Source organism: Gymnodraco acuticeps, unplaced genomic scaffold, assembly GCF_902827175.1.
Source record: "Gymnodraco acuticeps unplaced genomic scaffold, fGymAcu1.1, whole genome shotgun sequence".
Classification (NCBI taxonomy): domain Eukaryota; kingdom Metazoa; phylum Chordata; class Actinopteri; order Perciformes; family Bathydraconidae; genus Gymnodraco; species Gymnodraco acuticeps.
In genome coordinates this window covers 1,751,670-1,766,041 of record NW_022990042.1, presented here as the reverse complement: position 1 = coordinate 1,766,041, position 14,372 = coordinate 1,751,670, and the positions used below count along the sequence as shown (strand labels likewise).

General features: G+C 43.6%; 1 protein-coding gene across 1 annotated transcript; it reads right to left on the bottom strand.

Moving 5' to 3' along the window:
- Window positions 1-8,253: 8,253 nt before the first annotated feature.
- On the bottom strand, window positions 8,254-13,998 carry grk7a (G protein-coupled receptor kinase 7a). Its single transcript, XM_034215278.1, has 4 exons — window positions 13,402-13,998; window positions 11,287-11,742; window positions 9,051-9,331; window positions 8,254-8,637 (listed from the first exon to the last, which is right to left on the bottom strand). The coding sequence occupies exons 1-4, from the start codon at window positions 13,996-13,998 to the stop codon at window positions 8,298-8,300; spliced, it is 1,674 nt and encodes a 557-aa protein (XP_034071169.1). The 3' UTR covers window positions 8,254-8,297.
- Between the last annotated feature and the right edge of the window lie 374 nt (window positions 13,999-14,372).

Sequence of the window (14,372 nt, the reverse complement as noted above, 5' to 3'; positions counted from 1 at the left end):
ATGGTCACACTGCCCAAACGCATGAATTACGTATGAATTTCGCACACATTTTTAGTCTTACGCGATACATCTGTCATTTGCGTATTTCATAATTTTTTCTGACGTGGAACCTCAGTGGTTGTATGTGGATGTACGCCCCATCATCGTTTTACGCGATTCCTGGTTTTGAGCAGCTCAAAAATCGGTTTGCGTAAGACTTTACGCAGTTTTAAGATGTTTTTACGTTATTTCTGCGTAGGTTGCGTAGTTCTTACGTGGACAATGCGCGAAATTTGCGTAGAATATTAGTGATTGTTCGCGAAAATGTTGCCGCTATCGCGTTCATCGATGACTTTTCACTGAAGAATAACAGACATATCACGCATGTTCCGCACTAGTAACACGTATATTTCACTTAAAATCACTGACAATCACTTAAAAAAATCTTTATTGGCGTATATACCTCTAACAGAACACATAAATAAGCGCATGCAATAGTTATGAAATACTGATGAGTCACTGATGTATCACTAACAACTCACGTATGATTGGCACTATATAAAAGCGGCTATTTTTTCAAGTCCTGCCATTATTGTCCTGCTGCCAAGGGGTACACATCTCATCAGCATGAACCCCCAGAGGAGAGATGTCCTAGTATTCCTGCTCCAGAACCAGAATGATCAGCTGCTGCACGTTCATGAGATGTTGGCCAGGAGAAGGAGAAGAAGGAGGAGAAGACAAGCTAGAAACATCTGGGTGAGAGAGTGGATCTTTAGAAGACCAGAGCTGGGCTTGTATGATCGACTGATGGTGGAGCTCCGCAATGAAGACCCAAGATCCTTCCAGAACTTCATGCGTATGCCTCCAGACATGTTTGACGAGATTGTCCAGAGGCTGACCCCCAGAATTACCAAGAAGACAACCAACTGGAGAGCTCCCCTTGATCCTGGTCTGAAGGTGGCCCTTACCCTTCGTCACCTAGCATCTGGCGCCAAGTACCGTGACATGCAGTATGCCTGGAGGGTCCCCCACAACACTATCAGCAATGTTGTCAGAGAAGTCTGCGATGCCATCATAGAGGAGTACCGAGATGAGCAGATGTCACCTCCCACCACTCAAGAAGGCTGGCTGGAACTGGAAAATGACTGGTACCAGAGATGGAACTTCCCCCACGTCATCGGCGCTATTGATGGCAAGCACGTGGCATGCAAGGCTCCCCCTCACTCTGGTTCTGAGTACTACAACTACAAAGGCTTCTTCAGTATCATCCTCTTTGCTATGGTGACGTCTGATTACAAGTTCCTGTGGGTAGACGTGTCTGGTAATGGCTCCTCCTCAGATGCTCATATCTACAACAACAGCGAGCTGCGTGAAGGCCTGGAGCACAACAACATCATGGGATGGCCACAGCCAGAGCCTTTGCCCCACGACACTCAAGATGTGCCATACTTCCTGGTGGGAGATGACGCCTTCAGCCTGAGAACCTACCTGATGAAGCCCTACGGTACCAGGAACCTTGACAGGGAACCAAGAATCTTCAACTACAGGCTGTCAAGGGCCAGAAGAGTGGTGGAAAATGCTTTTGGCATCCTTGCCAACAGATTCCAAGTTCTTCTGAGCACCATGAACCATCACCCTGATAATGTAAGGCTCATCGTCAAGGCCTGTATGCTCCTACACAACCTCATGCGGACTCGGTACCCTGTGCTTCAGAATCGCCTGGTCGATGTGCAAGGCCCGAATGGCAACATGCAACCTGGTGCCTGGCGAGAGTGGAGAAACTTGGAAGACACCCGTGTTGTTCAGGCACCCAACAGAGCATCCAAGGAAGGCAAGAGGCAAAGGAACTTGTTGAGGCATTGGTGCAACTCTCCAGCAGGTGCTGTCCCCTGGCAAGACCGGATGGTGGACGTCTAGACAACCTGGAGTCAGGAGGCTGTTATGTTTTATTGTTATAATGGAATATGAAATAATTTGTATTTTGTATGTTTCTGTATGTTTCTGTTATATGTAGTATATGTTTATTGTGGTATGTTGAAGAACTTTTTTCATGTTTTGTCTAGTGTTTTGTACTGTACTTCATTTCTTTTAAAGACTATTTATTACAAAATTGATAACACTTCACACCACCATGTCTATTCATATTCACATGTCAAGCATACCAACTTCCACACAAAACAAATAACTAGTAGCTAAAGAAAATGTCATTTATTCAACAATAACAATAACAATCTTCTGCTGCAACTAGTTCTAGTCAGAGTCACTGTCCTTCTCATCACGCTGAGGAGCTGGAGGTGTATTCAGGGACTGTGTGCTGGGTCTGTTGGAGCTGGGGGTCGGCAAGAGCTGGCTGTCAAGGCTGAAGGCGGAGAGGTTTATTGACCCATCGAGAACTTCTTGGCTTGTTTGCAGAAGATTGAAACTGGATGCCGACAAACGCTGCTCACCAGAAGCAGCAGAGGAAGTGTGACTCTGGCTCTGGTGAGGCTGCTGGTATTGACTAGGCTGCTGCTGCTGGTACTGCTGGTACTGAAGACCTTGATGCTGGTACTGCTGGAAAGGCTGCTGCTGGTAGTGAGGATCCTGCTGCTGCTGGTACAGAGGAACTTGCTGCTGTGATTGGTGGAAGACAGGTGGAGCAGACGTGGCCTGGGCAGGTCTTGCAGGCTGAGGAGCTGGAGCAGTGTCCTGGGAAGCAGAGTCAAGGAGATTAGAGATGCGGGTCTTCAGCTGCTGGTATTGCTCTGCTGGTGCTGCACGCAGGCTGTCCGACACATATTTAATGAACACCTCACGCTCAGAGGACTGGGCAGGTTTCTCTTGTATGAGCTGAGCTAGCAGTTTTTGGCTCGCCTTCATGGTGTCTCTCAGCTCTTTCATCCACTCTTCCTCCTGGTCGCCCCTCTCCCTCTTCCTCTTCTTCATGGGTCTGGAACTGTGGCCTGCCTCGGCTGCCTCGGCTGAAGTCCTCTCCACCACCTCCAGGTTGGCATCAAGGGAAGTCGGTGCTTGCTCCTGGTCACTGTCTGGCTCAGAGTCACTGACACGGGCTGGTTGGGTGGACGTGGTCATCTGCAAGTTGACCATGGGTGCTGACTTGGTAGATGGCAACTGGGTCTTGTAAAACTTGCAGTTGTCGATGATGAATTGTTCCCGGTCTGTGTACTTCTTCAATGCCTGGCCAGACTTCACCTTGTTGAGCCGGACATACCAGTCCTTCACAGACTTCCACCAGCCCATGATGTGCTCTACAGACATACCAATCTCAGCAGCCTTGGCACCCCAGATCTCCCTGCGCTTCTTGTAGTCTCGATGGCCCCGCCGCCACGCTGCTTCATGCTCTGCCATCCACTCAAGCAGACTTTCTTCCTTCTCTGCTTCAATGGAGTAGTCATGCTTGGGATTTGCTTTCCCCTTGGACTTGCCCTTGCCCTTGCCCTTGCCTGCAGAGGGTTCAGGACGGTTATCTTCAGCACCAGATTTAGCAGCAGCGTCATCAGCAGCAGCAGCAGCAGGGGGAGCATGCACCTCGGCTTGGATTTCAAGAGCAGGTGGAGGGCTCGGGGACCTGGCGACCTCTTCATCTTCATCTTCAGCGGCATTATTTTCAGTAGGAGCAGGCACAGCATCTACTGGAGCATCTACAGGCACATCTACTGGAGCAGTTGGGGCCTTCCTCTTCTTCTCCCTGGTCTTGGATGGCTGAGGGCCTTTCTTGGGAGGCATGGTCTCTTCTCTATAGTATGATGTGGTGGCTTAGACTGTTGAAACGGTAATGCCACACCCCCGTCAGTGCCAGCTTATATATGCGCGGAGCGGATGCGATAGTGACGCCCGTTGTTAGCGGCTCATGAGCGATCCATAAGTGATTCCTGCGTGATTCATGCGCGACCTATACGCAGTTCATTAGTGATAGAGCGCAGGTTATGCGTGGAGCTTTCGTCGTTCACAAACACCTATTGGCCATGTTTGGGGGCTATGCTCTGATTTGCGCTGAAGTGCGTGCTTTGTTAGTGATTTGTACGTGACATTTCCGTAGTTCTTGCGCAATTCATCGGTGATTTTTCATCACGTAAATCAGCAAAAATTGTCAAATTCTCCACTAACAATCACGCACAACCAAATCTTAACAACATTTTTACGTAATTCATGCGTTTTGGGCAGTGTGACCATGCCTTGAGAATCTGCCTTGGTACAAACTAGCAGTGAAAACATGGTACGGAATTTCATTGATTTGGGCATTCTCTCAATAAGCAAGTGGAATGAATTTGATAGTGAAGCACTGACACAGCGCTCTACAAAGTGTGGCGAGTGGATAGATCGATTCACGGACTTTCCACATGGTAAAAGTGGGGGGGTCTAAACTAATCATTTGAAAAAGTGGGGGGGACTTGTCCCACCCTCATATAATGGCTGCGACGCCCATGGCTCAGGGGATCTTAATATTTAAGAACCTATTAATGTGTTATACCAGATTAACGGGAATAATCTCAGCTAACTGACGATGCAAACAATTTTTACCAAAACAAAACACAAGTCTCATAAGAAGCATCTAAATGACCCCTGAGCGAAAAATGCTAACGCACTTTGGCACAGAACTCAAGATAAAAGATACCCTTATTACTTATCGTAGCTGCACATACAAGATATCCGATTAAAGCTGAGGTTCCACAGATTATTTAGGTATGTATATCATCATATATATCAGTGATCCAAACTCGCGACAGGGGAAGCAAACACAGACATCACAGCACGTACCTTTACGTAGCTTTTACGGGAGATCGTCTCACCGTAGCTGTCAATCTGATCAAAAGACGTGGTCAATGGCATTAAAATGAGAAAAAACGCGGCTGAATCGGTTAATCCATAGGTTGATAATGTTTCTGTGGAATAATTTGTTTTAATTTATAATCCATAATTCCATTTGTATGTAAAAATCGGAGAGTAAAAATTAGCTGCTAATGGTAGCCACCAGAGTTATCGCAGCTTCTGGTTTTGGCTATGCGTCAGTCTCACACACACACATGACCAAATAAGGAGTATGTGGGAGTTCCCCTCGATTCCATTGGCTCTGACGGTTAGAAAGAGATGTCAATCAGCAAAATCGAGCAAGGGGGGCCAGAGATAGGTCAAATCCACCAAATGACCCCAGAAGTGATATTTTTTTGCTAAATCTCTCTAAAAAGGTCAAATTGCACTTGTTTTGCATCAATCTTGATACAGGGTACTTATTATATGTTGTAGTTTGGATTCCTAAAGCTTTTAGTCTACCATCCCATCATTCAAGGGTGGTTTTCACTATAAGTAATTTTTTTTTTTGACGGACACAATAATTTACATTTTTTTACTGTGTTCAATCTGAATTTATTTTAAAATAAAAAACATCTATATTGATTCTGACACTTCTACATCCAACTCACAGGTGTAACCTTGCTTTGAGAAAAAAGATTATTAATTGAACCCTTTTAGAAGGGAAGATATGGTCATTTGTTCTGGGAATGTCATTTTCGAGCCTGAGACCTGAAAAACAGGCTCGGAAAGTATTGCTTTCAACTAACCTAATACAGTTATGTGAAATGAGTCAAGTTAACGTGTCTTCACTGGCCTGGGAGCGCCTTGGAATCTCCCAGTCAGAGCTGGTTGAAGTGGCCAGGGAAAGGAAAGTGTGGGGCTCTCTGCTGGAACTGCTACCTCCGCGACCCGACCACGGATAAGCGGGAGAAGATGAGTGGATGGATGGTTTCAGTTTTTACAGTATGAGATTTGCTCAGAGCGTCACTCAGCTTTCGGATTTGAAGCTGATTTAAGCAAAGAAGTTGCAAGGATAACACAGGTTATCGCCTTATCAGCTAAGAAGTGAACTGTGTGGTCAGAATCCTGAGAGGGGATTAATGCAGCTGATATTTGTAGGTTTTACTCCAGAGCCCTCAGAAACTCTTTCTGCTTATATAAAGCCCTGAGAACATGTAGGAAACATTTGGGAATTGTTTCTCGGAAACTGGAAGTAAATTCAGATGGTGCAACCAACAATTTCAAGAAAAAAATCACAGACAAACAATTTAAAAGACATATATTTTAATGTATTCAAATGATGCAGGATTGAAAGACACTTCTGCTTTACATGTCACACTCCTATAGTATCAACGCCTCTCATATATATATTTACAAGAACATGTATCATATATATATATTTTAAATCTTAATAACAATAGCTTTAAAAACTCAACACAGTTTGAGATCTGGACATTTAAAAATAGTTACCCTGAGACAAGTAAAACAAGACTTACAAGGATTTTCTTTTCTCTCTAACCCGAGTCTCTACTCAGCTTAATGATCCCGAGTCTTTTTCAGGATCATTCTAGTCTGAGTGATTCACACTCGTCTCAAACTAAATAAAACGCTCTGAAGCAGGGCTGCAACTATCGATTATCAAAATAGTTGGTGTTTATTTTTCTGTCGATTTCCTTACAGTTGGACCTCTACTCTGAAGTGTCACAGTGTTTTAGGGGCAACCTGCACATTCCTGGTACAGGAACTTATTCTCCAACTCCTCTACATTTTCCTCCTGCACACATTTTTTAGGGCTAAAACGTCCCCATGTCTCACTAAATTGAGCCTCATAGCACCAACAGTAGAGGGAATCGGTGAACAGTTCGGAATAGTTTTCTTACTAGTAAATGTTGTGGAATATTTTCCAAGGCCCATAACTTTGACCCAGTGTATCAGTTTAAACTGTCCTGACTGAGCACAAGCACCTGTAACCTTGGCTGCTGTGCTCTCAGTGTTTTGTCTCCCTGTTCCTGCCTGTTGGCGTCAGCTGATAGAGGTGTTATCATTCTATCTTGTTATGCAGCATGTTGATGATGCTCTCTGAACTAGCTAAATACATGGGTCTGGGGTAGAGTTCTTCAGAATTGACGTGGCAACTCTACCGTGAAGTCAGAACCTCTGACTCTTGGACTTGTGATGTGAATCCTCCGGCCGTTAACTCCAAATAAACCATCATGTGTTTGACATCAAAGCTACTGCTCTTCCCGTGTCTTCTTCCTGAGTCGGTGACTCCCACTGCATAGCTACACAGAAGTTTCCTCTACAGTAAATACTATATTTTAGATGACTTACTTATTTGCCCTGTGCATAGATAGATAGATATTCATTTTCTTATATACAATACATACAATTGTTTAAAAAAAACAAAAAAAACGACCACTTTGATGTCAATGCAGTGGTCAATCTTAATTATGAGGTTTAGGATCAAAAAAGTGTAATATTAAATACTAAAACTATCTTTGCCCTGTTCTTAATCAGCACTTTTCACTGTGTAAACATTGTGATGGCATCAATAGGCGTGGAATTTTGCGTTCACACCAAAAAGAGTACTTAGTTCCGAGAATGTTTACCCCCATTTTTAGTGCCTGCTAGAGAGGTGGTACTATCCTGGGGAGAAAAAAGTACCAATTTCGATTGTCTGGGCAAATTGCAAACCACGCCCCGTAAAACTCTGAAAAGTTTTATGAAGCCGCCATTGTATTTGTTGGCATTAGCATTATTAGCATTAGCTCCACGCACCAACGGAGAGAGAATAACTTATGGTGTCGGCGTTCTGGCGATTTACTCGGAAGGCTTCAGTCGAAGCATCTGGGAGTCCCAGCATCTTCTACTGAAGCCAGTCCCCAACTCCGGGGACTTCCGGCCGGGGACTTCGGGTGGTAGTATACGCCGTGAAGGTGTTTGCGGCCTGCCAGTAAACCCAAAGCAGAAGAAGAAGAAGTGACGTCAGCGGCTTCATTTGCCTAATCTTCCCTCAGGGAACTTATTCCGGTGTGAACGCGATCTGTACTTAGTTCCATGGGGGTACTAAGTGCTGGCACTAAGTACGGCGTGATAGCGGCTAATAAAGAACACAAGACGGTTGGGGGGGGGGGGAAATACTGAAACCTTTACACAATCGACTTGAATATACTAAAAGATATTTCGGCATGTTGGTTCAAATTTGTTCAAAGGATGTAATCTAACACTATAGTCCTTAATAAAGGGTTGTAAAATGACTTCTAGCAGTTAACATGGTTGCATGTCTACATCTTTAGACATTTAGAAGCAGTGAACCACAGAGATCAAAATAAGTCATCACATCTTCCGTATTTTACCGAACATTGCCTGGATAGCATTGCCTCTAAACATTGAAAGAAAGGGATGGTACATATTTCTCAACAAAGACGCACACCTCTTTCTGGATCCATCCATCAATGTTGGTGTGCATCTGACAGAGAGACAAACAGATTACTGATGGTTATAATTCGTATACGACATCGAACATCTCACAGCAATATACACGTGCCCGACTTCTTCTCGTCATCGGGGTCTGCTCCACCCGCTTTTCTGTTGGGGTCGTTGAGCTCCTCAAACAGTTTAGTCTCGATCATCTCCGTTTGCCATTGAATGGGTACAGCGCCTGTGCTAAACTCCTTGAAGAACTTATTGTCATTGGCGTCAAACTCTATGCCCTTGATCTCGGAGAATTCTGCGATGTCGTCGGTGTCCTTGGCGTAGACGACGTTGGGCTTGGGCACCCATGGAGGGTCCACCAGCCCGGCCTCCAGACGGGGGAAGTTGATGTTCTTGAACCACTCGTGCTTCCTGGGATCCTCCATGTTGTTCCTGGTAAGAAAGTAAAAAGTATTCTTTCAGACTGAATCAAGAACACTGGCTGCACGGGTTTAGACAACATGTTGGTTAAGGTTTAGATTCAGTTTATGTTGTGGAGTCTAGAATCTTGAGCTCACTGCTTAACCATTGTGTGAAGTTATCGCAAATCGAGACACCATCTAGACACAATTTGTGTTATTTTTCCTCTTACTAAACCGGTTCATTCATTCAGTGTTATTCCAATCTCTGATCCTTAACACCCATTACAGCGGATCAAAAACGTTTAAATCTTAAATGATATGGGTAACTGATTTCCGGTTTCTTTTTTTGAAAAATATACAGTTACAAAAATGACAATTGACTGAAAACTTGAAACACACACAAACAGCATGTGGCTTGCCTAAAAGAGTAGAAGAGCCTCTTACTTAATGCCCAGGCGCTCCTCAATCTTCTTCTTGAGGAACTGCTGGATGACGTCCTTGGTGGGAGCATCGAAGCACTTGTGCTCCCACTTTGGTTCCTCGTTCTGGATACGGCGCTGTACCTCCTCCTTCTCCACCTTCTCTTTCTTGCTCTCTGGCCCTTTGAAAGGTGTGTAGCCAGCCACCATCTCGTAGATACTGCAGCCCAGGGCCCACCAGTCCACTGATGTCCTATATGGAGTTTTGGTCAGGAGCTCAGGAGCCATGTAGGCTCCAGTACCAGCCTGAAGGAGATGGGGACGATTGAATATGAATCTGAACATTCTTTTAATACGTTTATATGTTTTCCTTGTTGCCCAAGAGACTAGACAGCATGTTGTGCCTATAGGTCTTGTGGTTGGAAAGACTTCTAAACAAAACCATGCCCTTGGGCAAGTGTTGCACAGTATTATAGCCTGGGTTACTGAAAGCTTTATTCTATTGTTTCTTTCTCTCTGTGTAACTTTCACCTTTCCCTCTCTTGCTACTCCCCCCCCCCCCCATCCCTCCCTCTCCATGTATGACCTCACCGGCAGCCCTAATCCTAATGATAAGCCTAGTACCTGTCAAGAGTCATGTGCGTCTAGACATTGACAGAGCTGCCCAGCCTCTTATATAAAGCCTGGCCATTTATGGAGGCTACATCCACCAATATAAATAAGGAAGATCCAGACACCATGCCTCTGTAAGTAATGCACACACACTACAAACTGGCATGGAGCCAAGAACTCAACCTTTGCTAATAAAAATATATATTTTCTAAAGAGATCCATAGGTTTCTGGTGTTTGTATTATGATGACTGTTAGCATTTGACACAGCATCATTCAACATCTCTCGCACCTTTTTAAAAAATGTGTGCATACACTACAATAATCCCTACTGTGAGATTAGTGAAGTCATGATACTTTATTGACACATTCTTAACCCTTTTACGTCCTTGTACTTTCTTCCATGTTCCCTATGCAAATGATTAAAAACTTTTTCTGGTGGCTTTTTGGAACTGTGTTCTGATAGGGTTACTCAACCCTACACAAAATGGTTACCCTACACACTCTGGTCACTTAAAGGGGCAAAACTCTACTATGTGTAATCATCAAGATTATTCTGATTCTATTTGGAAGGAACTGATCCCATTTTTGCGAGGTCAAAGTCAACGTGTTTGCAAACTAACATGTCTTAACATATTCAGCTTTTACCTGGATCTGTCAGTGTAATCAGGGACAGACTTGTGTAATACCCACTAAGAAGATTAGGGGCCCAAAGCCAGCCTTGCCTGAGGTGAGCCCAGTCACTTTGGCTGGTGGAGGAGCATCAGAGTACTGGATAATGAGCTTACTGGACTTTCATGGAGTCGAGAGCTTACTTTTGCTACCGCAAGTAAGTTCTAAAGGAACCCTGATGCAAAATGTGGCATCTTTTTTCAGGTCATTTGTAGGCTGTGTCAGTCCTGACAAATGTTTAGAGCTCAGTGATCAATGTCATCATGGTGTTTTGTTAATGACAACCTTTTCTTAGGCACATTGTGGAGAAATCCTCAGTTAGAAGCAATGTGGTGTAACATCAAACTGAACTCAATGATGACATGAGAACTGTGTCATGAAGTATTGCAGGATACAGGCTTAAAAAAGTGTCCTGGTCAAAAACTACGCTCAGCTGAGGCAACTCTCTCAAGGTAACGTTTTTGAGGGAAACTGGTATTTATAGACTGCTAGTTTAAAAATAATTGGTCCACTAATGTCTACGACCTAGTCCCTACACAAAATCGTGGCCTATAAATTGCCAGGCTATAATCTGACTGCTAAAGGATCAAATTAGTTATATAATGGCTTCAGAGACTCATTGCACAGATCTTTGAGCAATCCGGTAATCCCTGTCCGGATTTAAAGTAAAAACCCTACGAAGAACCCTGTCTAAGCCTGAGCTCAGCTTTTGACTCCAACTTAACTCCAACCATATAGAGGATGATGTCATCAAACTCTTGTTGGTTTAAAGATCTGATACATGTAACAGAATCAGGGAAGAGTCATTGCCTGCACTTTGGTGTATGCAACTTCAATGACTTTGAAGGGGAAAAAAAGCACCCATGAGGGTTCACAATCTTGCTATGATTCCCATTATCATGTTAGCAATGCTAATGAGTACTCCAAACTGGAATTGCCATTCAACCAGTGTTTTTCAACCAGTTTTGTTTGTACTCACCATCTGGGTGATGGTCTTCTCTGGAACAATCTCTACAGCCAGACCCAAATCCGAAAGTCGGCACTGGCCAAAGCTATCCAGCAACACATTTTCCGGCTTCATGTCACGGTATATGACATTCATTTCGTGCAAATGCATAATCCCGGTGGTGATTTGCGCTGTGTAGTGGATGATGCGCTTCATCTCGATGCCCTTGTCCACACCCCTGCCATCATAGCCTATGTTGTAAATGTGGTACCTGAGGTCTCCTCCATTCATCAGGGTCATGACAAGGCACAGGTGGGTCTTGGTGTCATAGGCGTAGCCCAAGTTAACCAGAAACAGACTGTTAACCTTCTCCAGGATCTGCTTCTCTAACAGGGCCATCTTCTCACCACCCTTCTTCTTCAGTCGCTTTTTACATAACTTCTTGCAGGCATACATCTGGCCTGTGTTCTTCACCTGAACAGCACACACCTGAGAAAGACAGATGAGTTGTTAAAAAGGACTTATGTTATAATCAATGCCCAAGAATGTATCTTTTGATTTATCAGGAGACTGCTGCTTGTTCTCTGTTTTAAAGGGGGGATGAAGATAAAGCTCCCTAAATAAACTAAAAGAATACCTATAAATCATCAATGTATGTCATCACAAATGTCATGATCCACAATTGATATTATTACAAATAATGCCCAATAACACTGATTTAGAATCATTGGTTGGATTAAAACTGCTTCAAGAAGTCAACCAAACTTGAACCTTGCCAGCTTTAAATCTTGGTAACCAGGGTTCGAGTTATGTGGGAGCCAATGGGAGCTGAGCTCCCACAAGGAGGGTCTGAGCTCCCACGGAGGCAGTGAAATCATACTTCTGTGGGGGTAGCTAATACATTACCAACAACCATTATGTTAATCACAAATAATGCAAGTGTCAATGTAATGAGTATTATTTACGTTAACGGGGTAAATAGGCTAAAAGATAAACATGTTTCCCAAAAGAACTACGCATCTTTTGAATGACAATATGCCTGCGCTGCACCTCCAAGGTGCGCAATACATTATTGCGCAATCTATGCCTGTGAGCGTGCTGCACGAGCCGAGATTATGTGTTATGTGGTGTGCGTAGTTGAACCTTTTCATATTTAAATTTGTAGCAAGTAGAGGGCTGCTGCTGTGTGTGTGTGTGCGTGTGCGTGTGCGTGCGTGCGTGCGCACACGTTAGTTTTAAAGACCCCCATAGAGCTCAGTTTATAACTCAAACCCTGTTGGTAACTATGTGCAACCTGTCTTATCTTAACATTTACTAATGGTTTCAATCATTCCCTGTAAATAAAGGATAAGGTTTATCCACTCTATTGCACTATTAAGCAAGTTACATTAATAACAAAAAATTGGTTGTCCATTACAATATACAACATTATACGGTAAAAACATTACCGTAATCATAGTTAAATGTCTCACCAACTTATGTTGGGTTGCATGCTCCTCAAGGCTCGATTCTGGGTCCCCTGTGCCTCTGATTTTCTTCAAACATCTCTTATCAATTGTGAATATTTTAAAGGCTTTTTTATACAATCTACTGTCATATTTGTGTCTGAATTTAAAAACTAGATCTTGATATTGATAAGACAATAAAATCAAGTAGTATTTAAACCATGTTACTTCTATAAACGCAAGACCACTATTTTTCTGCATTGTGGCTTTGCATTTGTTACTTCATGAAAGGTTAGCCATGATTTTTAAGGTTCAAGAGGTGCTTGTATGTCTCATGACTTCATGGTCACCTTGAGACTAGGTAAATCCTCATGATTATGTTAGGTGTAATCACCTTGCCTACAATATCCTTCCTTATGCTTTAAAGCAAATAGACAACTTCAGCTTAGGGATTTTCTTAAGAAAAGATCAACACTGATTGACCACAATTCTTGAAGCACACATTTGTATCTCCTTTCTTATCTTTTCTAATATATTATTTAAAACATTATGAAAACACACATTTTGGACCTGAAAACACCATCCTATTTAACAACTGGGAGAGCTATGCAACTAAAAGCAGGTTAAAATATAAAATATTTGCCTTAACACATATTTCAAAAGACTTCTAGAGAAGTATATGTAGAAGTGTTTGCATGCTTACCTCTCCGAAGCCTCCTTTGCCAAGAGTTCTGAATTCATAGAAGTATTTGTCACTGATGGGCTGTTTCTCGTACTCTTTCCATTGAAGGAATTTATCAAATAATGGGCTGTTCTGGTAATCTGTGAAGGGTTTGTCTTTCAGAAACTCTCTTACACCATCCTGGACTGTGCCTTTCATCACCTCTTCAAACGTGGCCACTGTCACAGCCTTGAATTTGTCCGCAGACTCCCCGGTAAGAAAGGTTAGGAAACTCTTGGAATCAGCCTTGCAATAATTCGTCAGGATGTGTTGACGTGCCTTGTCTTTTGGAGGACCTTCACTCAGATCCCAGTCGTAAAGCTCATCCAGAAAATCAGCAGCAAGCTTAAACTCAGTGTTATTTACCAAATAATCACGAAATAATTTTTTGCCGATAGGCTGCCTTTCACAAAGCGATGAAAAATCCTTTTCGAGGGAGGTTCTCACTGCAGCACATACCTCAGGCATGGGGAGAGCCAAGCTGCGGCGGCGCTTTTTCATCTCCTTGTCATCACCACCCTGGGCTTTTAGGTAGGCCGTGTTGGCCACCAGGTTATCCAGTCCCCCCATGTCACACATCTTGGCGGCTGTTAGTGGTCTGCTCCCCCTAAGTGACTGGGTTCTTCAACGGTTCCCCACGGATACCCTAAGCGTCTTTCAGAATGTGCGTGAGTGCAATTAGCTCCAGAGCCAGCGAGCAAATGAGCCCCTTCATCCAGACTACCTGCAAACCTAAGACACACTGACACACCCAGTAATTACTCATTTAGAATTAAAGACCAGGGAGGGATTTTGGCTTAAGGATCTTTGTATGGACTATTCAAGGATGCTGTGCACGGAAAGGGAATCGTAAGCGGGCTCTGTCCTAAGAGGCTTTGTAGCCCTCTATATTTGTTCATGGTGCTCAGTAGACTGGCTTCTTTGACTATGCATTTCATGGTGGGAGAGTTAAA

What these genes read in the sequence shown, in the direction of transcription:
- grk7a (XM_034215278.1), bottom strand. Translation starts at nt 13,998, where the DNA reads ATGTGTGACATGGGGGGACTGGATAACCTGGTGGCCAACACGGCCTAC. An exon ending in GCAAAGGAGGCTTCGGAGAG is followed by an intron (nt 11,743 to 13,401) that starts GTAAGCATGCAA and finishes TGTCTTTCTCAG; the next exon opens with GTGTGTGCTGTTCAGGTGAA. An exon ending in AGAAGACCATCACCCAGATG is followed by an intron (nt 9,332 to 11,286) that starts GTGAGTACAAAC and finishes CATCTCCTTCAG; the next exon opens with GCTGGTACTGGAGCCTACAT.